Raw genomic sequence first — 24,488 nt, 5'->3', positions numbered from 1 at the left:
GGGTAGCTATCAAATCCTTGAGTCACTATCTGCCTCCTATACATGGCAGAGCTGCAAACACCTGAGGTTTGTGGTTTCTCATTAATTGGTATTTTGCTCTCAAAAGCAAAGAGGAAAGAGTCCAAAATTCCCTTTGCCAAATGCAGCCTGAGACATGGCAACTAACACAACTAAAGAGAAATCAGAGGAAAACAAACCAGAATGAGAACATATTTTCTATACATCTATAGCAGACAGAGAACTGAAGCCCTCAATAGAAGATGGTTGCCCAGGCTGCAGTAGCACTGAAATTTAGGTTGCTAAGTTAAACTCCTATCTGACAGGATGCAATGACACCAGGCCAAGCTTATCCTTCAAAGTCTCAGCAGCAGGCAGTGAAGGACAAAAGTCCGAATACTTCAGGTTGATCACGCTGACCTGAGAGTCAGGAACACATTTCTGTTCGTTATCTGAGCACCTCTGACCTGCAGAGGGAATGATCATATCCCTGCTAATGGGAAAGTACAACCAGTTCTTCCTTCAATCTGCTGGACAGCCACAATTTTTCACATCATGCATTTTATGTGTAAGCCCTTTCCTAGCAATCCATTTGCCATTTCTGCAGCAACTGTTTGACAGGATATTTCCTTAACAGGCTTAATAAAAGTGAATTAACCCTAGCTCTGTCTAGGTACAGAGACTACCTGGAGAACAATCTGCAGTGCAAGGTGTGGTGCCCACTAAGCAGGGTCACCTGGCTCTGCTTTCCAACCTCTGCAGGTTCCTTTGGCAGTAAACATCATTCTATTTCCCTGATTTATTTGGATACTCCCAACAAAATGTTGCAAAGGAAATGCCATTTGGATTCCCTCTGTGGGAACTATGACCTTCTACGTCTATTCCTCCACTGATGGAGAAAAGCAATTCAGTTTGGATGCTGCAAATCCCTTTTAAAAAATCCCCAAAGAAGAGAAAGCAGCTCTAACTTACCAGCGGGGAGGTTTCTCTGCATACAGCACTGAGCTGGGGTGGATATGAAGCTCATGGTCATCACGGATAGTCCTTGAAAGCAAGATACTATTTCAGACTGTGACTCTCTTTATTGCTTAACATTTGGTTCCTTTCTGCCCCAGTATGAATGTTTAATAAAAGCAAGAATGAAAGGGCTGGAGTAAATTAACAACATTTGCATTTAATGAACAGATAAAAACAGGCTTAGGTCCTGGACAAAGGAACAATGAATAATTTAATGTCCTTAAAGAGTTTTACATTAAATTAAAAAGTAGAATTTCAGGCTTTTATTCAGTACTCTGGGAATGCTACAACACTGCTGCACTACAACTGTACTTTCTTAAAACAATCTAATGACTACTAGTGGCAGCTTCCCACTATTAATAATTTTAGTTATATTTGCCAAAGAGAAGAGATAAACACTGAAGCAGTTTGCAAATACAGAACTTAAAATAATTAGTGTATCGATTGCCACGTGTTCCTAACAGCAAATGTCTAGAGAAGCATCTGCTTGTTGATTAAACTTCAATTTATTCATCAGAGAAGCTTTCCAACCAAGCAACAGTTGTACTGGAATTGTATATAGTCACCTGTAAGCTCCCGTGGAGTGGAATTTAGCTGCATTAGCAAAAAATCCAGAAACTATGCACCTCAAAACAGGATCTGGATCACCTAGAAAGAAGAATTTTTCTGTAAGATGAGTCAATGGAATGCCAAAAGTCCCTAAAATACCACTTAATCATCTCAAACAACTTTTTAGAGCACATCAGACTTTGATAGCAAAGGTAGGAGGGCAGATCAACCCTGCAATTCCTTTTGACAATTTCACAGCAAATCAAAAATTGCTGCCTAAAAAATGAATGTTGCCACCTGTATCTCTATGAAGAGTTTCACAGTCCCTACAGCAGCCCTGTGTGACAGCTGAGCACTGAAGGCTGATTTTTCAGAGCAGGTAGAGACAAGTACTGAGAAGAAGTCCTGGCATCCGTGCACTCACAGCACAGCTGGAAATCACATCCCAAAGACTGCACAGCACTTTGAACAAAAATGGCCTTTTTGAAAAGACAAACAGGGAACGGGGTGACCTATTTATGAGTCTTCTGGAAAATCTGTCCATTAAATATATAATCAGTGCTTATAATCTCTTGCTGGAAATCTTAACTAATGAAGACCAAACGAAAATTTAATTGTACAAATAGGCTAAAGTGCCCTACTGCAGCCATTTTTAGGAAAAAAATATGGTCTAAATCAACATTATTTTGAGGCCAGGATAAAAATACTCCAAAGGTTACAAGAAAAGCAGGGAGCAGACTGACAGTTTAGAAACTACCTTCAATATGTATTAGACAAGAGCTTAAAAAAATTTCACCTTCACTGGACTTCTTTGGCACTTTAAAGCGGACGAGAAGTTTTTTCAGCTGCTCTCTTACAACAGAAGCTCTAACAAGCCCTTTGTAGTTCAGAAAGTGTTCCTGACACCACTGGGAGCTCTTGCTGTGCTGTACAGTGAGAAGAGAAAAAAATTGCAATGAGATACCATCAGCAAAGCAAACCCAGTCTCTTTTGGGTAGCCTTGTTCTGTTTTAATTCTGCCTCCTACAACACATTTATTGTGGTTTTCCCTGAAAATTACCTGTTTACAGAGCAACTACTGAGGGTATGTAGCATTAGTAACTGAAAAATGTGTCTCAAACAACTTCTAAATAGTGGCAGATCAAATGCTAGGGGGTATTTTCAAACAGATGTGCTTCATTTCTTCGTATGTGGTGAACGAGAAGAGCATCAGTCATTCCATTTAATTCTGTCAGATCATAAACTCGTCTGTTTTTAACCTCAAAATGTAAACAACCTTTTCAGTGCTGTTTTCATTGGTCTTCTCTCTGCAAAGAGCTGTTTCTCCAGAAGCCAGCACTCACTCCAAGACCTTTTGCATCTGACTGTTTCTAAGAGAATTACACAGATAGAAAATGTGAAGGGCAACATTTCAGTTGGTGCCTGCCTGGCTGCTTTGTGGCTAGGGGAAAAAAAGTCATGTTTAAACACTTGGGTGGTTATACTGCTTCAACTCAGCACTGCTGCAAGTATTTTATTACAGAAGTGCTTTATACCAGCAAAATACACTTCTCCCAAATAGGTGTAGCACTTCAAAATTATTAAATAAACCTCAGCTTACAGAGCAGTACTAAGGTTGGTGTTAAACCTTAGGGAAAATACAATAAGGTCAATGAAAAACAGGGTATGATGATCAATGAGTTAATTTAACACCAGAAAAAAAGACTGCTAGATTTAAATGCAGATTATAATCAGTAAAACATGAGAAAATATTAATTTCTTTAGAAATTCTTTTCCCCAAGCCCCAAGACAAAATCCCTGTCTCCTTGAAAACACAGCTGTCTACCCATGTGATTTCCATGCTGTAACCCAAACAAAATTCTCTTTACTCCCTGTTCAAAGGAACTGTGGAGGGTCTGTGGCAAATGGTGACCAGAGAATCTTTTAATGTTGAATTATCACTTGATAGGCTTGGTAAATCCACAGCTTTGAGGACTCTGTATCCAGAACTTCCAGATTCAGAAGTGAGAACCTCAAGTTCCTCCCATTCCTGCAAATCCACACCCACTTAAACAGACTTACTTTGACAAAGGCTTCATAAACATTCAGCATGGTGAGATGATCACCCTCCTCCACAGCAAACTTTCTGTGTTGCCTGGCCTGCAGAACAAGAAACATCATATTAAAGGAAGACTGATTTTTGCTGAAATCATGTCTGACATGCCCAGTTCCCTTCAGCTCTGTATCTCCTGGGGACTATTAAAGTTCTTACCCATCTAGGGCAGTTCCTCTGGGCAACAGCAATATTTTACTAGCTCCCCTATACTCAGGAACACTTCTAAAACTGAAATTAGAAAAATGAACAGATAAAGAATCTCCATTCATTAAAATCAGGCTCCTGCTACCTATTAAGAATTTGCTACATCTTTCCTGTCTTGTTCATCCCAAAAGGATGTGGTGTGTGGGAAGGTTTTGGGGGATTTTTTTGCAAACTCTTACACTGACCAATACTAGTTTATAACCTTTCATGTTTCTGGCCCTCAGGAGGAGGTTTTCAGCACTACTAGAAGACTCCCTTAGGTTCCCCTATTATTTGATTTCTTCTTTTACCTACAACAGATAGATACAATTCCAGACCTTGTTTTATTTTCACACTAAGTTGCAGTCTGTAATAGGCACCAGTAAAATACCTGCCAGAAGTCCAGAAATGTGGAAGCAATAAAGAGAAAATGAAACACAACTGAACTTACAGCCTGAGTTTTTTGACTTGGAGGGATCACAAAGATGTTTTGAATCTGCATCATGGCAGCAATTGTCAAAATCTCCTGGGAGCAGCCAAAATTTCCTGAGGAATAAATGGAGAAATTCAGTATAGGAAATCTTCCATTCAACTTGCCCCCATATAGAATAAAATGAAAAAGAAGCAGAAAATGTTTTTACAGTATTTAAAACAAAAATACATAAACTCCTGGGTTTTTTTTTTAGTGTAAGAGTGAATGTTTTCAATGGAAAACTTAGACAAAAGTGTTAGACTTATTACACTGTTAAATGTGAGGTGTCCCTGAGCTGAACCAATTCTTTTCACTGCAGACCACACCAAGATGAAATATAGTTTGTCTTGAGTTTAGCAAATATCTAGTAATATATAACAGTTACATGACTATGAAGAAACTGTGACTTTTTTTCCTCCTACCTGATTCCAGAAGCATCTTTGCAAACATGGGATTCAAAGGAAACTCTGCTATTCTCATCCCAAGAGGCTCTGTTAATCGGCAGTGCATATCCAGACCTGCAGCACATTAATAAGTGTAGCTGGGACACAGGCACAACTGTACAGCAAGGCTTCTTTTAGACTTAAAATATACTAAAGAGCAGGATTACAAGCTAAAATATAGCAAATGCACCTTAGAGTTGCTGAATGTGTATTATACTAAGCTTAAAGGCAAGCCTTGATACCCATTTACTCTCTCATGGATCACCAGAATTTTTTTTTCCAAAAATACTTGAACACCCAAATTTTTTAATTTTGTGCAAGTTTCACTGTTACTGTCAATAATTTAGAAAAAAAAGGCCAAGTCAATGCCATGGCCAGAGGGGATATTAGCTGTCAGACCTCTGATCCCCTTTTTAAATATTTAGCAATGTCTTTGTCCATGGGGATGTAAAGCAGATGAGAATGAAAATGGGGATAAACATGGAACAGGCATTACTGCAGAAACAGGAAGCACTGCTGGGGGTAAGGTGTCATTTTTCTGAGTACATCTACTCAGGTCATGGAGCAAAATAATTTATTTTTATCTAAACAAGACATGTACAGCTGATTAAGGTTTTCTACAGTTTAGTCTGCCTCATGTATCAACAACTCAACTGTCAGTCATGTTCCAGCTGTGCCTTTTCCCTGGAGATGGCACAGAAGGGAGGCCTGACAGCTTGATCTGTGATGCCCAGTCCTCACTGAGAAACCCTGCACATCTACCATTTTAGAGGTTTGGCTTCCTACAGACAAACCCCTGCAGCAAGGGTGACCCATGCAAAGCACCAGGTCACAGTCTAACTCTGAGCTTTATGCTGAGATTTCAGGGAAAGATTTAAATGGAAAAGCATTTCCTGTGCAAGAGGACATTAAATTTAAAAAATACAATACACAGGGAGCAATAATAAGAAAAAAGCTTGCTAAGAAAGGCAGCAAAGAGTAAAAATTGAAAGGGAAAAGAAAAGCTCAAGAGGCTGAGTTGCATGAAGTATGACAAGTAGGCAAAGCACAAGAGAAAGGCTACACAAGCAGGGATGAGTGAGAGCCCAAAAACAGGACTTTGGGGTACTGCAGGTTGCATAACCAACCACAGCAAAGTGACCTGAGGAAACACAGCCATGGCTCACACATTATATAAATACATTATTTGTCAGACTGTGTGGTGGTAACAAAGCCACAGCTGCACTGCAGCTCTGTTTCACAGAGAAAAGCAAAACCACAAATCAGGTCAAGGAATGAGATCTCCTGTAACTCATGTCAGTATATCTGAACCCACAGATCCCTCCAGCCAGTGTTTATTATTTGATATGTTATCAACCCATGACAATGTAGTAATTCACTCACCACACCCCTATAGTGTTCAACAAAACCTACCAGGTTCTTCACATAATGTCCAAGTGTTTTCCTCAGAAACAGGTACCAAAGGCAGCTTTTGTGCAATGATGAACTAACATATTTAAACACAAAGTCACAGCAACTGCAAAAATTAATGTATGACAGCTTTCATTTGACTATTGCCATGGGAGAAGTTTAAGTTCTACCACAATTAATAGCTTATATAGGCTGCCATATGCAGAAAGACAACTGCATTCCTAAGTAGGAATAAGGAGAAATTTCCCTATATTTTTGCACCACTTTCTACAGGTGCATCAAGCCAAAATCCTTTGGCTTCTGCTGCATCCTACAAATGTCAATACAATTTTGCATGATCTATATATGGGTTGTGCACAGATGTATTTGCAGTAGTAAGCCTGAATATAGCCTGCAATGGATACTAGTTTGGAATAGGTAAAAGTTTCCTTCAAATAATCCTGGAAGCAACCACTGAGTCCACATATATACAGGAAATTAAAGACTTTAGAAAAAGATATTACAAAGATTTTAATTGAATGTGCTCAGGAGAGATTATTCAAGTACAATGGCACTAAAATGTTTCAAGTAACAACCACCAGAATGTGACAGGCTGGGGGATTAAAACACTCCTCTTTAAACTTAAGTAGAGTGGTTGTTTCTGGTACGTGACAACTCACAAACAAATCTTCAGCAAAGACCTGAAATAAAGCTAAAAGCAAAGCCACTTTTTGCCTGCTTATTTACTTCTTAAATTATGCTTAAAACCAATAAACTCCAACTGACAACTCAGACTCTCAAAGGGGCATCAAAGGAGAAGGCTGAGAGACTCCTGATATAATCAGTCTGCACCACTGTAAAAATAATCCCTCTAAAAACAGTGATGTGTTTATTCAACACAACTATCTCAGCCTTAGGAGCATCTGCCCTGCACGAGTTGGCACCACACTGGCACAACAGGGGCCTGACCCCAAACTGCCCATTTGCATGTGACTGCAAGGCCAATGATGAAATTCATGTTCCTACTTGCATAAGAGAAATTTAATCCTCACTGCACCTGCAAATGCTTGGGCAGCTGCACCTCTGCACCTTATACAAAATCTTCTCAATAAACCACCTAAAACCTTACACTTCAGAAAAACTGGAGAGTGAATCCATGCATCACACACATGGACACACATTTCTTTCCATCTGAAACACCAAGATCAGTACTTCTCTGCTCTGCTACAAAGCTGTGCAGACAGAGAATAAGAGCTCTTTGAAGCTACATGAGCAGAACACTTCTGCCAAAACATCACCCAGCTAATCAGCGAGTTTATTGAACTTTCCTCTCCATTTCCCTAAGGTGGTTTTGGCTGTGAATTCATCCTTGCAACACGTTCCTGAGCCACTGTGAAGGTCCTTGTTCCAAGCTTGCAGAGGTTGCCAAGAACCAAGTGCCTTAAGTGAAACCGTCCTTTGCGAGATGGAACCCAACCAGCACAGGACAAAATCCTGGCCAAGCAGAGTTACAGCTCATGAGAATAAAAAGAGAGAAGACTGCCACAAGTTACAACACAGCAATTGCGAGGGGTGTAAAGACAGCCACAAACCTCTAGAAGCTTCCAAAACTTGCACAATCTCCTTTATGCTGCCTCATGTTTACATTATGGAGCAAACATTGTCAACTTTGAATTAGCTACATACAAGAAGCTTAAGTCAAACAGAGCTTCGTTTTGATTACTTGGCCTCATGTCAAGTTTCTGTTTTGTTTAGTTTGTTGCATTCAGAGAGATTAAATAGCTGTCAAAAAACTCAACAATATAACAGTTCTTCCTATAAACAAAATTAGGCAGCAGGCATCCCACTCACCACACAAAAAGGAATTGAAAACTGTGTATAAAAACATATTACTACAGTGTCATCTGAGTGTTAAAAGTATCCAACAGCAGCATAATGAATAAACCCAGAACGAACACACTCAGAATCAAAGACTATCTCAAGTTGGAAGGGACCCACCCACAGGGCTCAAATCCAACTCCCTGCTCCTCACAGAACCACCTAAAACTAAACCATATGCCAACAGTGTTGTTCAGGCTCCACTGAATTTGAGAACAAGATGTGATTAATAACTCAGAGAACAGAATTTTATAATATTTTAAGGAGCTAAAAGTAGAAAAGTACTTTGAATTATGCTCTCAAGATCTGTTAGACTAATCTTTTCTTTTCATTACAAGTTTGTGTGTATCTGTTGACTTGTCTATAACTGGCAAGTTCAATACTAAAATTAGAGCAGAGTCTTTGCAAGCTGCATGCATTTAAAAGCATGAAAAAACAGCAAGCTGTGCACTGAAACACAGACTGCCTTGAGAAACAGAGTTCCAGTTCATCCAGGAGAAAATGTGCTGGTTTTAGGGATAATCAGGGGGTTTTTTTAGTGGTTGTATCATGTAATCACAGCTAATAGAATCAGAACAGTTTGACTTGCTGTGGGTTTGAACTTTGCCTCAGCTGCAGGACCAACAGCACAAACACCACCAAGCACTATACTACAGCAGGTGTAGGCCTTCAGCCACAGCCCATCCTGCATCCACAGCAGAGAAGAGACCGGAATTCATTTTAAAAATTATAATTAAATCAGCTCTTAATAACTTTTGTCAGTCAACCCTTCAAAATCATAGCAAGGAAGCAGTTTGAAAACTATCACACTCTCTATGTGGTTTCATGCACAACCTCCAGAGACTGAGCTCTCCCAAATTCAGGCATCACATTTGACTCACAGTGCTTAGGCAGAGTTCCAGCACCCACACAGCAAGATCAGATAATGATTGCAACGTGTTAGCAGGAAATTTACAATAGACACGCTATGCTTTTTAAAGTCCCACTAAGAAACAAAGTAGCAATTCTATCAGCCTTGATAAATTCTAGGTTGTTACAAACAGTCTGATCCTGAAAAAGTTATCTTGGCTTTCAACATTTTTTGTTTATACCTTCAAGTGTTACATGTTTCCATTGTTGGCACAGGAACATGAAATAAAAGATGACCACAGCAAGTTTTAGGTATGTAACAACTTATCTGACAGGATGCAGGTAAATTTAGTGTCTAACTCCTCTACTGGTCTAATTAGCATCCAAACTCCCATCTTTATCTTCATACCACTCTGTAAGGACTAAAGGAACACAAAGAGGATCTGCCAGGGAACAAACACCCTCATCAGTTCAGAGCCTTGCTCTGAGCGAGGACAAATAGCTGGTTTCCTCCCATGAAAATGCAAGGAAATACAGAGAAAATAGCTATAAAATACTCATTTACCCAATCTAAATAGTTAAATTCTAGTTTATACTCTACTGCTGCAATTTGCTTGCTTACCTGTCTGAAATAACCAAAAGAAAGTAAATCCAGAAGAGACGGAGGTATACTCTAAAAACCCACCAACAAAAAGTTTCCACCAGTCACAGCTGTGCTTCTTTCTTTCTCAAAGCACAGTTCTCAAATGCAACTTTGATTAATATCCATCCAATCACAAAATACAAATTACAATTTTTTTTTCCACAACTCCTGTAATACAGCTACAAATAAAGTAAACATTACAATCTCACCTCCTAAAGCATACAGCAGTTCTAAAGCTTGCACCATTGACTGTGCAGGGGGTGGCTGTGAAGAGAAAATGTGCATTGATTGAAGTTATCAGCACAGAACATGAGTTCATAGATCTTCCTCTTTCACAAAATCCTTAACTGCCTACTCTCTGCTGCAAAATGAAGGAAAAGCTCTCATACTCTTCCTTGTTCGTAAATTCAGTGCAAAGGGACTGCAGTTACAGTTCTACAAAACTTCAGTTTGTCTTTTTAAGACTTTCTTCTCAACAATTTTAACACCAAACTCTGGAATATAAATGGTCGTTTCTAAGTTGTCACACACATTATTTGCGCTATTGGTTCCCAGGAACATGCTTTGCTGCCTGACAGGGGACAGAGTTTTCCAAATCAGCAGGGCAATGGTGAATGGTTCTGTGGACTATCACCAAGTCATCTCCTGATCTCTCTTCACCCCAAGGAAAGGTGACAGTGTTTAGAGCCTGGCACTCACCGAAAGGAAGGGGAACCTGAGCACGTTGTCGATCCCCAAAGCCTTGAGCTGCAGGATGACAGGGGCCAGGTTACTGCGCTGCATCTCCGGGACCGTGGACTTGGGCAGCTTCTCAAAGTCCTCCTCTGGGGTGGGAGAAAAAAACAGCTGGGGACTGAGCTTCAAGTCCCATTCTGTGCAGTCACCACGACAGAATCATACCCATTTCAAGTTTAAATTATCACATATGGATACTTAACAGGTGTGAAAAGATGATCTCCAACCCAAAGATGATCTTTCTCCAATTACTGTATTTCACGTTACTTTCATTTAAATAGAAATTCAATGGGTTTGGCTACAATGCTGATTCTGTAGTTGATCCACCCACATTTAAATTTGAAATGTTATAAATTCTTAACAGAAATCTGGAAATGTTTTCTTTCCCTTCTGTTAAATGTTTTTGTCAGAAAATAAAAGGCAGGATGCAATACTACAAAAAAGGCTTTTTTTTTTTCTTAAAGAGACATGGAAAAGTTCCAAACCAGCACGCTTTCAGTATAAGAACATTATTTTTGTAACTACTTGAACAAACAGAGTATAAAATATATATTTTAAATAAAGATTAAGGATGGAAAAACAATTTATTTAACAATGCCTTTTTAAAATCACATTCACTATAAAGTCCTAGTCTGGAAAAATACTCCATATAAGGATAAAACCTCTGTAAGCTTCCACTAACCAACTGTTCTGCAGTAAAGAAAAAGGCACATTCTACTTTATTTTCACCCAAACTATTTTTCTACAAAACCTTTTTATATCTTAAATGTTCCCTAGGACAAAGACAGTGCATGTTTCTCTGCTGTTGCTCACTCAGTGCCCTTTCTCCTTTTCGATTTTATTGTTTCTTCCTTTAAAACACTTCTTAAAGCACTCCCTAGACCAGCCCTTGAGCATACAAAAGTATCTTCAGTGTAGCCATGGTTTCTCCAGTAAAACACCGACAAAGCTATGTAAGCTTGGGATATTGTGTAGCACATATTGTCTCCTGATTCTTACTGGATACATATAAATTCAGAGCATAAATCATGGCTTGGTTTAACGTGGCAACTGCTGGCAAGCACATATACATTTTAAAGGAAAATGCTTCATTTCTCAACGTCTCAGAGCTCCAGTAAAACTAGAGGGGACCTGAAGCCCATCAGCAATGTTCAGCAGTGCTCAGCTGCAAAGCCTTTTCTCATTAAGCAGCTGAGAACGGACACTTTGATTGCAGCTTTCTGGACAGTGCAAGGTGGCCAACAGATTTATTTATAACAGTAATTTTTGTGCACTGCCAGGGTCATTGATTCAAGGGAAGAATTTGGGGTTGGCAGCTATTCCTAGGAAAAAAAGAGAGACAAAGAAGTTTTCTCTGAGTCATCTAAAGGATTTCCAGAGCCCTTTTGTTAAATGCAAGGTCTAATGCAGACTTCAGTCAGAGAAGAGAGCACCACTGGTAAGTATTATAAATTGAAACAACTGCTCAGAAACCAAAATCATTAAAGAACAAACTTCTTAATAAACTCACCACTTTAAGAACTGCATTAACAATACAGGTTTGCAATTGCTGACTCTGCTCCATTTGTGCTTCTGATTCATAGAAAGATTCCATTTCTAACACTGAGCACATAAGAACGAGGTATTTCTAAACAAGCCAGAGGAATAACAAAGGGAAATGCTGTTCTCTCGATGAATGAACAGTTTTTCCTTCATCTCACACTACAATTAAAACCATAGTGCACAGAACTGGAGCTCACAGCAGGAAGCTCCCCCCCGAAGCTCCTGACCTGTGTAGAGCCTGTAGCACTTCCCGGAGCGGTTGCGGCCGGCGCGTCCTGCCCGCTGGTTGGCCGAGGCTTTGGACACGGGCACCACCACCAGGCACTCGATGGCCGTTTTGGGGTTGTAGGCCCGCAGCTTCACAAAGCCACAGTCGATCACAAAGGCGATGCCATGCACTGTGATGGAGGTCTCAGCGATGTTGGTGGCGACGATCACCTGCAGGCACAGGCACAGAGAGGATCCCGTGAGCTCCCTGGTCTCAATGACCCCATCAGGCCTTTGCACCAGCACCCAGATATCAGCCATGTGAGACATCTCAGCCACGACGGGCCCAGGACACACTCTGGAGCACGAAAGGATACAGTACAAGCAGCAGAAGGAGCTGTCAGCTTGAAATAAGCCGAGTTTGCACAGCAGTTTTCACAGCTTCACAATCACTTTCTTATTCAAATTTATTCTCTCTTCATAAAAGAAGAGCTTGGCAGTGTTTGCAGAGAAAATCATTGGCAGTGTTTGCAGAGAAAAGGATTAACTGACTGTAAATCAAGTGTTCTTATGTAGCAAACTAAAGATATTTTCCTTCTGCTTCTCAGTTACTATTCTTCGTACACTGAGATGAGGTGGGGGATAAGAGGGGAACAGAGTTGATTAGGAGTTCCACATTCAGCATTCCTGCAGAGATTCACTTATATGTGTATGTCCTAAAATATTAAAAAATAATTGTTCCCAGACAACAGTGGGAAATCCTTATTTCACCTGAAATTAAAAAGTAAATTTTGAAAGTTAATTGATTAATGTCATATCCTGGAGAGAAAAGGAAGTATTTATATGAAATGTTCTTCAATGCCAGATGAACAATTTCACTTGTCAAACTCCAGCAGGTACAAGAATTATAACAAGTCACTCTGGTGTAGTTTTGTCAGCTTATTTCAGCCTAAACACAGGCTCTGCATAAGCAGAAAGCACTAATCATATCCAATTATATACTTCTCTGACATTAAATGTCCAAACAAGACTTGCAGAAGTCAAAACAGAGCTTTTTTTTTTTGCACTAAAATCAAGTAAGTTTGAACTTGTTTTTTAGATAAAAATACAGTATTTACCCACTTTTTCACTAATTTTTCCACTACTGGTGGAGAACAGCCATGGACATTTAGATCACAAAAAGAAAGAAAAAGATAAAAGCAGAGGAGTTCAGAGCGTAAGAAGCTGCAACTGAATGAAGACAAATGCAAGCTTGTATGGAGGCACTTAAAAATTGCAGAGTTGATGTGAAGACAGAAGAGCTGGAACTGACATGTCTAGGAGTGATCAAAGATGAAAAGGGAAGCCAGGGAGCATGTTCTTGGTTCCCAGTTTGAAAGGTGACAGGCAGTGATGGGAGATGCAGAAAGCCTCCCCCAAATCAGCATTTGCCATAGTCCCATGATGTGAAGCTGATAAACACAACCTGAGTGCAGCAGATGCCCTTCTGGGTGGTAGAAATTGAGACACACACAAGAGCCTCACCTTCCTGACAGTGTGAGGGACTCTCTCAAACACTTTCAGCTGCTCAGGAGAAGGCAGCCCAGCATACATGGGGAGAACACGGAGGTGCTTCTTCATCCCAGTGCGAGCGAGGGCCCGAGCCTGTTCTATGAGCATGGAAACAACAGTCTCCACTTCCTCCTGGAGCCAGAGCAGCACAGGGCACAGAATGAGAGAGGTTTCACTTTAGCAGCACATTCCTGTCACCTAGATACAACAACTGCACCAAAATAATACCATTGTAATTGTCCAAACTCCAGGACTTTGACTAGCTCACTCCATGTTGTAATAGTCTTAGATAAAATCCTATTAATAATAAAGCTTTACATGCATATTTATGTTCATTGTTATTTGAGTCAATGTCACACCACAAACACACGAGCAAAATCACAGGGGAAGGACTGAACCAACCTCAGGAGGAAGCAGGTTAATTTTCCTGTCTGTCTCAACTGGTGAGAGCAAAAGGGGAGGTCAAAATATTTTGACAGTGTAGAATGATGTGGGCCTGGATCAGGAATGGCACAGGAACAGCATTAACACCTCTTGCTAAACTTCACGTTTAACCTCAGCTGTGGCACCTCACTCTTACAGACAGAAAACAAAATGTTCAAACATTGCCTCATAAAATACCAAATTCATTATTCCAAAGTTAAATCAGTAACAGGGATGAGGAATTGCTTTTGAAAATATGCAAGATGTTATTGAAGCTCTTCAAGGTGGCTCCTCACTGGCAAAATGATGAGTTACCTCCCATTTGCTCTTCCCCACTGCAAAGTGAGCTGACAAGCATAAATAGAGCAGAAGAGACCAGTACATTTTGATCTCACGGTAATTTGTTTTTCTGTCAAACACTTCAGATGTTAAGCCTAACAAATGTGAATTCCATTTGCCTTAAGTATTAATGATGACTCACTGTCATTTTAACAGCTGGGTATGTGTGACTTGCACCAACAAACCACACAATATTCTACTCACTACCACAGCTGAGAAAATACAGCATTAAATGACAAAAACTATCATCCCTCTCTAGCTTCAATAAATTCAGGCCATATATTGTCTTCACATCTTTGGGACTGGCCTAGTTTTGCTCCCATCAGTACAGAAATGTTTGTCATCTTCACTGAGAATAAAGTAAGTACAACTAAGGAAAGCCTCAGGAGACAGAGACAGCTTTGCAAAGCTCACAATACAGCACTGTAAAGCAAAAAAAAAAAAAACCTGCTTATGTCTATACCTGGCCAGTTAAAAATGCCAGTATATCACCATCATTCTCCATCTGGTGAATTTTCATTGTAGTTTCCACAGTTGATTTTACATAGTCAGGAACAGGGCTATGGGGAGACAAAACAGCAGAGACGTGAGCAGAAAAACAGGTACAGACTCCTCCCCTGCAGAAGGGACAAACAGAGCAGCTTTTGGACACCAGAGCTCTAACCTAGACAAAATGATAGCACAGTTGCACATTCCCACTACTGCCAAGAGCAGATAAGAACACACCTCTGCAAGTAAAAGATGTCCACTGGAAACGTCCTCCCCTCCACAGTAAGGATCACACTGGTGTCTTTGCTGGGGTCACCAGTATCGTTCTGATTAAAGAAATCCCTGAATTTCTACATTAAAATAAAAACAAACACTTTCAGTTTGACATTTCAAGGAATGGAGGGAAAAACCTAAAGACACGAAGAAGTTAAATTACTACTACTTGGATGTTTACTTCATCTATTTGACAATGTCAATTCAAAAATGTGAATGTTTCATTTTGTTGCCTTCCATTCTGTTTGAGGTTCAGGCATTTAGCACAAAAAGTCTTGCATGTTTATTACTTTGAGAGGTAAAAATTGAAAAGGGACATTAATTATACCAGCTGACACAAAAAAGAAAGATAAAGAAAAAGAAGATAAAGAATCTTTTAACTGGATTTATCACATTAGCAAAGTCACAGCTAAGAACTTAGAAATGATTGGTGCAAAAAGATTTGTATAGGGTCTGCATATTCTCATCCATTTTTGGATGAGCAAGTAAATTTTCCAGCTCTTACTGAACACCAAGATCTCACTTAATAAAAGCAGAGTTAGGCATGATTTATGTGAGGTTTTGATTTATGAATTGTGAGACACCTTCATAAATTCAGATTTATTGTCATGAAGTATTTTCAATAAATAACAGCAAGAGGATGAACTTAAGAACCCAAATAACTCATTTCAACTTTTACAGGCATTGTAGAGATAACCATCAACTCTCTGTATTAAAAAAATGTTTATATAGTCACACCAATCATTTTGCTCCTATTAACTCATTTTATATTAACTGTCAACTATTTGAAATGTGATTTCTGGCAGTTAAAAGTTTGCACTGTAACATACAGAATATATAGCACTGCAAATACTACCAAAGCACAGCACAGTACCAACATTCATGGCATATGATACTTGTCACTAAAGGCAATCTCAGTGTGCCCACATCTTCAGTACCACATGAAAGCTTTCACCACCGCATCTTATTATGGGACAGACGAGTTAGGAAAAGTAGAGAAGAGGAATGAATATGCAGGAGATGGAGCAGCTGCCACATGAAGAGAGACTGAAAAGGCTGTTCTTGGGGAGCACAAGGTTGAGAACTGAGAACACACAGCTGAAGTTTACAGAATCAAAGGTGACAAAGTAAATGTAAAACTGGTTTTGGGAGTGCTTTTCTTAAACACAAATCCCCAGTACAAGAACTAGGAGATCCTTGATGAAACTAATAGGTTTGAAAGAACTTAGACCAACTACTTCATTATATAACAGGTGGCAAACATCTGAAAATTACTCTCACATGGTGTCCTGGAGACTTGCAGCTTCATTGAGCAGATTCAAAGACAAATTAACAAACAGCAGGCCCATAAACACACGGTAGAGGGAAACAGCAGGAAGGTGCTGACTAAAATCTCTGTTACAACTACTGCAGATGCTGAAGCAGCTCAAAGAGAACAGACCCACAGCAGGTGCACAGGCTTGTGTGCTCTCCCTAAACAGCATCTCATGTTGCTGCTGCTACAAGCAGAACACAAGGCTGGGTGAAACACAGCTCTAAGAGAGATCTTCTTCTGTTCATACTCAAAATTAAATTAATGATGTTTTTACTAAGTTTACATAAGTGTCCACAGGCCATGAGTCAATCAGGGATCTAGTAAGATCTCACTGAAATCAAATCTATTCATTTATCACTTATTTTTACTTGTGTGTAATTGCCTCAAATTATTTCTATCAGCAACACTGAGCTAAATCAATGCCTCTTAATAAATTAAGCCAAGAGAATATATTTAATAAAGAATACAAATAAGGAGAAAAAAGACATCAATACATAAAAAAGAGATTCATTTTTAAATGCACATCCAAAACAGTTTGCTAATACAACATGAAAACCAGAGCAATTGAACTACAGCAGATTTTTTTTTTCCTGCAACCACTCAAGCAGCAGCAATGCTTCCCCAGCAGCACAGAGGATAAGCTGTGGAGCTGCCACCTAATGTCACTTCATTTCAACCCAAATCTCTGAGCTGTACCTCTGCATCCAAGGTGGCTGAAGCCACAATCAGGCGAAGATCCCCACGCTTCTTCTGAACCTGGGAGAGAAACCAACAACATCCAGAGTAAAAACTGTTTTCTGAAATACAAGACTAGAACCAAGAATTAGAGAATCCAGATTACCAGAAACTTCTCTACAAAACTACTTTAAACTACAAGACAGATGATGAATGAAGCAGCTGATGCCATGAAGATTTTTTGCCTTTTCTTTTATACCCCTGTTTTACCTTTTTTACAACTTCTGTAGTGCTTTTTCCCTATATTCTTGGACTTGTTTGTGCAGCTAGGAGACTGAACATTTTAGAAGCTTCGTAGCCAAGGATCAGTGTGCCCCAGAGCCCAAGGTCCTCTCCAGAACACATTCTGTAAACCAAGATAGAACCATCCAGGGGAAGGTTCCTTGGGGAGGAGGGCTCATTCAAGCCTCTCATTGGGGAATTTTTGATAGATATGCTAATTAGTAAGACCTATAATGATATACCAGATCTTTTGAGGGTGGGCATTGCAGCGTGCATTTGACCTGGACGTGGTGCACCTAAGGATCCTTAAAATAAATAGCAAAGTAAAATCCCTTTTCCCCTTCTAACTGTGTTTGACTCTTGACTTTAAGACCAGGAAAAGGCATCACAGCATATTACCCCATAAGTTTAAGAACCTGATAACTGTTTGGAGTTTTATGTATTTATTTTAAGGGTATTCAGGCTGTTACTTTAATTTACTCTTAATTTCTGGTGGGAGTCAGAGCTTTAGTAGGTTGAAAGTCAGCAACAAGCTCCTATCAGATCACTTCACATGATCAGCAGCAGCAGAATCAACACTGTATTTTTGGTACTATCAGCTAAGGAGAGATCTCAGCATCAGAGGGAAGAAATAGAGGATCCTGAAGGTCGGACAACCAAAGAAAATACCTGGGTATGTACAATAGGCTGCAGGACAAATGAGGAAGCAGCAATCACACTCCTTCAATTACCAGCCATCAGGATCAGAGGTTTAATGAAAAGGATGGAAATTAAAGCAGTTACAGAGAACTGTAATAAAATTACCGAATTAAAATTACAGAGAACCGTGAATTAAAAAAGAATTACCTTTTTTAGTAAGCCAATGGCAATGTCTGTATAAAGAGTCCTTTCATGAGCTTCATCCAGCATGAGGACACTGTGAAAAAAGCAGAAAGATAAGGTTTCAGAAATTACTTGACTGACACTACAATCAGTGTCTCCCTGTCTTCTAGGAACACCATTATTTGAAGTCTGCTGCTGGACTATTACTGTTCACAGCCACTTACAAAACTATGGAAGTTAAAAAAAACTTGCAGCAATGGAGCAGGGAGAAAAATGTACCTGATGTCACATGGGACATACACACTGTTCTCTATTCAGGCTAATTTTTGGAAAGGGGTAGAAGAAAACAAGCTTATGTTTACTGTACTGCATAGGTCCTCTGGATATCAGAAAAGCCTGTTTGTTGTTGATTTTTTTTATTAGTATAAAGAAGAAAAAATAATTTAAAATTAGGAAATGAAACAATTCAGACTCCATAAGGCCCCCACTTAGCTTTTGTCCCAAAACTATAGAATCAAATCCTGTTGGTTTTGGTGTTGCCATGATCAACTAGCAGTCTTTACAACATAAAGAAGTCAAACTTCTACAGTAATTTTCACTTTTTTGGTGTTTAATTTATAATAGCCACTAATAATTTACAAAAACCACTATTGTAACAGGTAAAAAAATGCAGGTTTTTACCAAATTGCACTTCAGCAAGCATTCATTCCATGTTTTCTTACCTGTATCTTGTTAATAAAGGATCAGCCATCATTTCCCTCACCAGCATACCATCAGTTAGAAACTAAAAGTGAATGGGGAAAAAAATGTAGAAAAATCCTTATAAGATAGTCTCAGCTAACTGTGATTTTTAAAGATGATTTTCTAGGCTTTTGCTGAATGTTTCCTTGCCTTTAATTTTCTAATGATCCATCAAATTAGACTGTGACTGCAACTGTGGTCTTGAACTAAGCAAGAATTGATGGTAAAACCCTCCAAATGTCCAACTCTAAATGAATAACCATCATGCTTAAAAAAAAAAATCAAGTTCAGCTCTATTTAATGAACAAACATCTCCATTTCTTTCACTGTAAAAGGAACACCAGCCTCTGGAAAAAAAAAATCATAAAGCAAATTGTCTCATTCATCATCACTGCTATTCCAGCACAACTAAAGCAAATCATCTTCTGGAGGAACAAAAGCAGCACTAACATTGCTCACAGCCCTGAAGAACAGCTGCAAAGCTGCTATTTAATCTACCAAATTGTCTCTTAGCCTACTCATTTGGGTTTTATCTGTGCTTTTAATCAAAATCTATTTTCAGGGTAGGGAGGATACTTTTAACTGTGATTCACTGCAGCCTTTCCCAATGACTTTGAGTGGCACACAGGTCACACCAGCACCGTACCAACAGCTGGCCACACCTTGGAATTGTCCTTTAGATTTAAAATGCTGCTTGTCAGACTATCAGAACAGAACAGGTACTCGTTTTATTAAGGTTTGGATTGCCACAGTCATTTCAAGCACAATTTTGGGGTGCCCACCTGGGAAACTGAAATGTTATCTATTCTCTTGACTGGGCATCACAAGGTTCTCAATAATTTTGCAAAAGTACTTGAAGAGTTTCAACTAATCCCTTCAGAGTAACCACACAGTGTTCATGTTTCACCTTAATTCTTGTAGCCTGTGGGTCTGTGCAGTCATCAAACCGAATACAATATCCAACCTCATGTCCCAGCACTGCACCTCTTTCATCAGCAACTCGGCCTGCAACCTGGGAAGAGAGATCCTCAGAAGCAAGAAACAGCTCAGCACACTGCAGCCTTGTGTCATTACAAACTACAAAGACATCTAAAGACACAATAAAACTCCACAATACATAAATTAGTCCCACTAGAATTCCAACAAGAAGCTACTGTCAGTCATTTGAGTGACACTCTAAGCCATACCTACAGGCAGCGAACTCATGATTTCAGTTGGAATCTTATCACCCCATCACCTTCAGCCCAAGAATCCAGGGTAATTGTCAATAATGCAAGCAGAAAGTCAGGAATTTCTGAATACATCTTTGCAACTAGCTATCTTTATTTCTAACAACCCCCATGTTCTAGATGGGAGAGCAGATAAGTCACCTATTAAAATAAAATATCACTTTCAGTTAAAGCAATAAATCACCAGTTATATTTCTCATCTCCTGGAACAGCCACAGTCCAGGCAGTCTGCAACAACAGTCTCAAACAAAAACCCTGCTGTGTCTATGTACTAAGCCTGAATGGAATAATCTATTTTAGGCTTAAAAATGACGCATTAAGACATGAAAGGGAAAAGAGAAGTGAGTTTGCTGTGAGAAATCATTGCAGCACTCCCAACATCTCCTGTAGAACTTGTGCTCTGTCAGCTGGATGCCCTATGAAGGAGAAAAGGGAGGACACTGCAGGCAGACTGCCCAAAGCACAAGATGCAGAGCACTGCTAGAGACTGTTCCCTTAACCAGGCTGGATCTGGTCAAAGAATACTGGATTCTACAGTATTTACCAGAGGTAGATGCTGGTGTGTTGTAGATACCATTTACTGCACTACAGAGAACAGGCAAAATGTGGGTTATAAAACAGCACCTCAGTTCTCTGTATAAAAAGAATGCTGCAGCAGAAACTTCACCTAAGTTAGGGGCTGGCAGCAGTTGTGAAGGAGCACTGGATGCTTTCTGTGCACACTGTTACCAGAGAGGAGAAGTCGTTGCCCTCAGCATCTCCTCTTTTCCCCCTCATAGCACATCCAGCTGACATTACGTTCTCCAAGACATATGTATATGCAAAAATTTATCACAATAAAGCTGTTTCTTTTTCTGCCTGACATTTTTACAAGGGGAAACAAAAAAAAACCACACCCCATAACAACAACAAAAAACAAACACAGAAAAAAAGATTAAGAACCTAGTTGTGAATTGCTAGAAAGAGGTACACAACCTTTTGTTTCTTCCACTGGCTGCATAACTGTATGCAGATTTACATCACTGTTTCACCTTGTGAAAGAAGTTGAGGGTCACACAAGCACAGTTCTAGTTCTGAGTCAAACACAGCTCAGCCCTAACTTCCGTACACAGTTCTGCTGACATCAGTCAATTTTACTTCAAAGCTTCTACATCTGCAATTCTGGAGCTGAAAAATGTTTGGCCAGACCCACTAATGAGGTTGAATTCAGTGTGTAACACCAGCAACTCTTACAGAAAGATAAGCAGAAGCATCTATTCATTCAGGAGCTCGTGCAGATTCCTGCTATTGAGCAAAACCTGCTGATAAACTGGAGGTTGTAATGACACCAGACTGGGAAGATTTGGACACTCACTGAAACAGCAGCGACCCGACGAGGCTGCGTCACCCCAACAACTCTTCCTTCAGCTGTCCAGCCAGCTTCTGCCAGGTACTGCAAACAACAATGGGGATAAGAGAGGCACTGGTCATGCTGTGGTTCTACCAAAGTGTTAGGCACACACACTTTGTGTTTTGACCTGGTTCTGTTCAATATTCCATGTAAAATCCCCCGAGGGAACGCCTGATTTTACCAACCTAAACAGACACTTACTTGTGGAATCTGCGTTGATTTTCCACATCCTGTTTCCCCAATAATCACCAGAGTCTGGTAATTCTCCACTAGGTAAAGTATGTGATTTCTTAGCTGAAAGAGAAAATGACATTTAAACATAAAAAGCAGATTGTACAAAAAAAAGAAAACAATTAAAATGACAATATTTACATATCTGGCAGACACAGTAACTTCTTATTACATGGAGTTCACTGCCAAAAGCTGTGTCCTTTAAAATCTCTAAATGACATGTGCAACATATAGTAAATAATATACATCAACAAAGCCCTTAAAACTGTCACTTACAGTTGTCAAACAGGACAATAAATTCCAATAAATAGAGAGCAAAGTCATAAATTTATTACTTTATGTTGCAAAGTGATTTTATACTGCCCTTTAAAAAAAAAAAAAAAAGACAGACAAGCCAGACATCATACAATGCATTTAATATATCAAAAAGAACTTCTGTACCTTAAAAACAGGCAGCTTTTGCCTTTGCTGTTCAATGGAGAGGGAAGCATAAGGGTTATAGATGACGGTCACAGCACTGCTCTCAGCAGGACTCTGCCTCTCCTCCGAGACACTGACACCAGGACCTTCTGAGCCTACATGACAGGAGTGAATTTTAACTGGAACAGCACACTACTGCCTGCTGTATCACAATACAGCCAAAAGAAATACATTTCATACAAATAGGAATCGTGGATGGCAGCATATTAAAAATAAATAAATAAATAAAACAAGTTTTCTGTGAAAGTAATCGAAATACTAACAATAAACAAGGGATACGCCCCTCTCTTCAGCTCTGAACTTACCTCAGGAACTGAAATTTGATTTATTCCTGCTGCAAATTATCACAATACTACTGACACCTGAAAATGAGGAATCGAGTGAACTAGAAACAAAAACTGATCTCAAGAACTCAAGAACAGAACGTGTCACCTCCAGCTACAGACTCAATTGGGAAAGTCTGAGAGCAAAGAGAAGGATTCCCCATTTTTTAAGATTTGCTTGCTTTCATTACTCCCACTGTTGGTCCCTATTCAGAACTGCCAAGCAGTTTTACCACAAATTAACTATTACTGTGATTGTTTCCAAGGTCCTTCTCCATTGAGCTGCTCTCCCTGCTGTTCACCAGGATTATTTCCACCCAAGTCCAGGATTTTGCTCCTCCCTCAGAACCGCTTGGGATTCCCCTGCACACTTCACAGCCCGTTGAGACTCCCCAAAGGGCAGCACACCCACCCCCCAAACCACCCACTCCATCCCCTCCCCTGCCACCCCATAGCGGGCAGCACGCAGCTGGAGCCACAAACACCCCCTGCTCTTTGGCAGTGAGGGGACAGCGATTTCCCCACTGCCCTCATTGAATCATCAAGGTTGGAAAAAACCTTCAAGCTCATCCAGTCCACCCACCAACCCTGCACCAGCACTGTAACCCCTAAACCACATCATCCAGCACCAGATTCAGACGCCTCTTGAAAACCCTCAGGGATGGTGACTCCACCACCTTCCCGGGCAAATTATTCTAACGCCTGACCACCCGAACAGCGATAAAAAAAATTATAATAGCTAATCTGAATCTCCCGTGTCGCAGTTTAAGGCCATTTCCTCTGGTTCTCTCACGGCAGACACCGTAGAAGAGACCGGCTCCCACCTCACTACAGCCTCCGGTCAGGGAGTTGGAGGGAGCGACGAGGTCACCCCTAAGCCTCCTCTTCTGGAGACTAAGCAAACCCAGCTCCCTCCGCCGCTCCTCGTAAAACATTTCCAAGCCTCCTTTCCGAGCCTTCTCGCCCTTCACTGTAAACACTCCAGCGACCCCCAAGAGCCGAGGGGGGCAGCGCTGCCGGCTTTCGCCGCATCTCTCACCACAGCCAGGCAGGTCGGAGCTCTGTCCCCCACACACCCCGCCCCCCACCACGGCCAGCCGCGGCTCCCTCCCCCGTATGCCTCACCGCGGCCAGCCCGGGTCGGGGCTCCATTCCCCGCACCCCCCACATCCCTCACCCGGCTTCCAAAACTTCACCGGCCTCACGGGCGCCGCCATCTTGGGGTGAGAGGGCAGCCGGAAGCGGAGCGCGGGGCCCACGTGACGCCCCCCGCGTTGCCATGGAGACCGCGCCCCTCCCGTCCCGGCTCGTCCCGGCCCCTCCCGGCCCCTCCCCGCCCGTCCCGGCCGTCCCGGCCCCTCCCGACCCCTCCCGGCCCCTCCCGTCCCGGCCCCTCCCCGCCCGTCCCGGCCCCTCCCGACCCGTCCCGACCCCTCCCGGCCCCTCCCCGCCCGTCCCGGCCCCTTCCGCCCCTCCCGGCCCCTCCCGGCCCCTCCCCGCCCCTCCCCGTCCCTCCCCTCCCGTCCCGACCCCTCCCGGCCCCTCCCCGCCCCTCCCGGCCCGTCCGGCCCCTCCCGGCCCCTCCCGGTCCCTCCCGACCCCTCCCGGCCCCTCCCCGCCCCCCCCGACCCCTCCCCGCCCCTCCCCGCCCCTCCCGGTCCCTCCCGGCCCGGCCCCTCCCCGCCCCTCCCGGCCCCTCCCGGCCCGTCCCGGCCCCTCCCCGCCCCTCCCGGTCCCTCCCGGCCCCTCCCCGCCCCTCCCGGTCCCTCCCGGTCCCTCCCGGCCCCTCCCGGTCCGTCCCGGCCCCTCCCGGCCCGTCCCTCAGCGCGGGAGCGGCTGGAGTGTCCCGGCAATGACAGCGGGTTCTCCGGTCCGCCCTCACACAGTCCGTAGCGCCAAATCTTTGCAACCAAGAGACAACGGAGC

At 41.6% G+C, this 24,488-nt stretch overlaps 1 protein-coding gene across 2 annotated transcripts in view; it reads right to left on the bottom strand.

Annotated features, from left to right (window-relative positions):
• Positions 1-23,820, bottom strand: part of DHX35 (DEAH-box helicase 35) — a 28,715-nt gene extending 4,895 nt beyond the window's left edge. For both annotated transcript variants that reach the window (XM_069034310.1, XM_069034312.1), the window contains exons 1-20: positions 23,740-23,820; positions 22,201-22,334; positions 21,730-21,822; positions 21,493-21,570; positions 19,817-19,921; positions 18,891-18,952; positions 18,193-18,262; positions 17,086-17,145; positions 15,039-15,151; positions 14,776-14,872; positions 13,524-13,682; positions 12,020-12,230; positions 10,215-10,339; positions 9,725-9,779; positions 4,736-4,831; positions 4,293-4,387; positions 3,625-3,702; positions 2,360-2,489; positions 1,581-1,662; positions 970-1,041 (exon numbers count right to left, since the gene is read on the bottom strand). In XM_069034310.1, the coding sequence (XP_068890411.1) occupies positions 970-1,041; positions 1,581-1,662; positions 2,360-2,489; positions 3,625-3,702; positions 4,293-4,387; positions 4,736-4,831; positions 9,725-9,779; positions 10,215-10,339; positions 12,020-12,230; positions 13,524-13,682; positions 14,776-14,872; positions 15,039-15,151; positions 17,086-17,145; positions 18,193-18,262; positions 18,891-18,952; positions 19,817-19,921; positions 21,493-21,570; positions 21,730-21,822; positions 22,201-22,334; positions 23,740-23,779 (1,955 nt within the window). In that variant the 5' untranslated portion in view covers positions 23,780-23,820. The remainder of the gene's footprint in view (positions 1-969; positions 1,042-1,580; positions 1,663-2,359; positions 2,490-3,624; positions 3,703-4,292; positions 4,388-4,735; positions 4,832-9,724; positions 9,780-10,214; positions 10,340-12,019; positions 12,231-13,523; positions 13,683-14,775; positions 14,873-15,038; positions 15,152-17,085; positions 17,146-18,192; positions 18,263-18,890; positions 18,953-19,816; positions 19,922-21,492; positions 21,571-21,729; positions 21,823-22,200; positions 22,335-23,739) is intronic.
• Between the last annotated feature and the right edge of the window lie 668 nt (positions 23,821-24,488).

This window comes from Aphelocoma coerulescens, chromosome 20 (genome assembly GCF_041296385.1).
Source record: "Aphelocoma coerulescens isolate FSJ_1873_10779 chromosome 20, UR_Acoe_1.0, whole genome shotgun sequence".
Taxonomy (NCBI): Eukaryota; Metazoa; Chordata; class Aves; order Passeriformes; family Corvidae; genus Aphelocoma; species Aphelocoma coerulescens.
The sequence above is the reverse complement of the archived record's forward strand: the minus strand, read 5'-3'. Positions and strand labels throughout refer to the sequence as shown.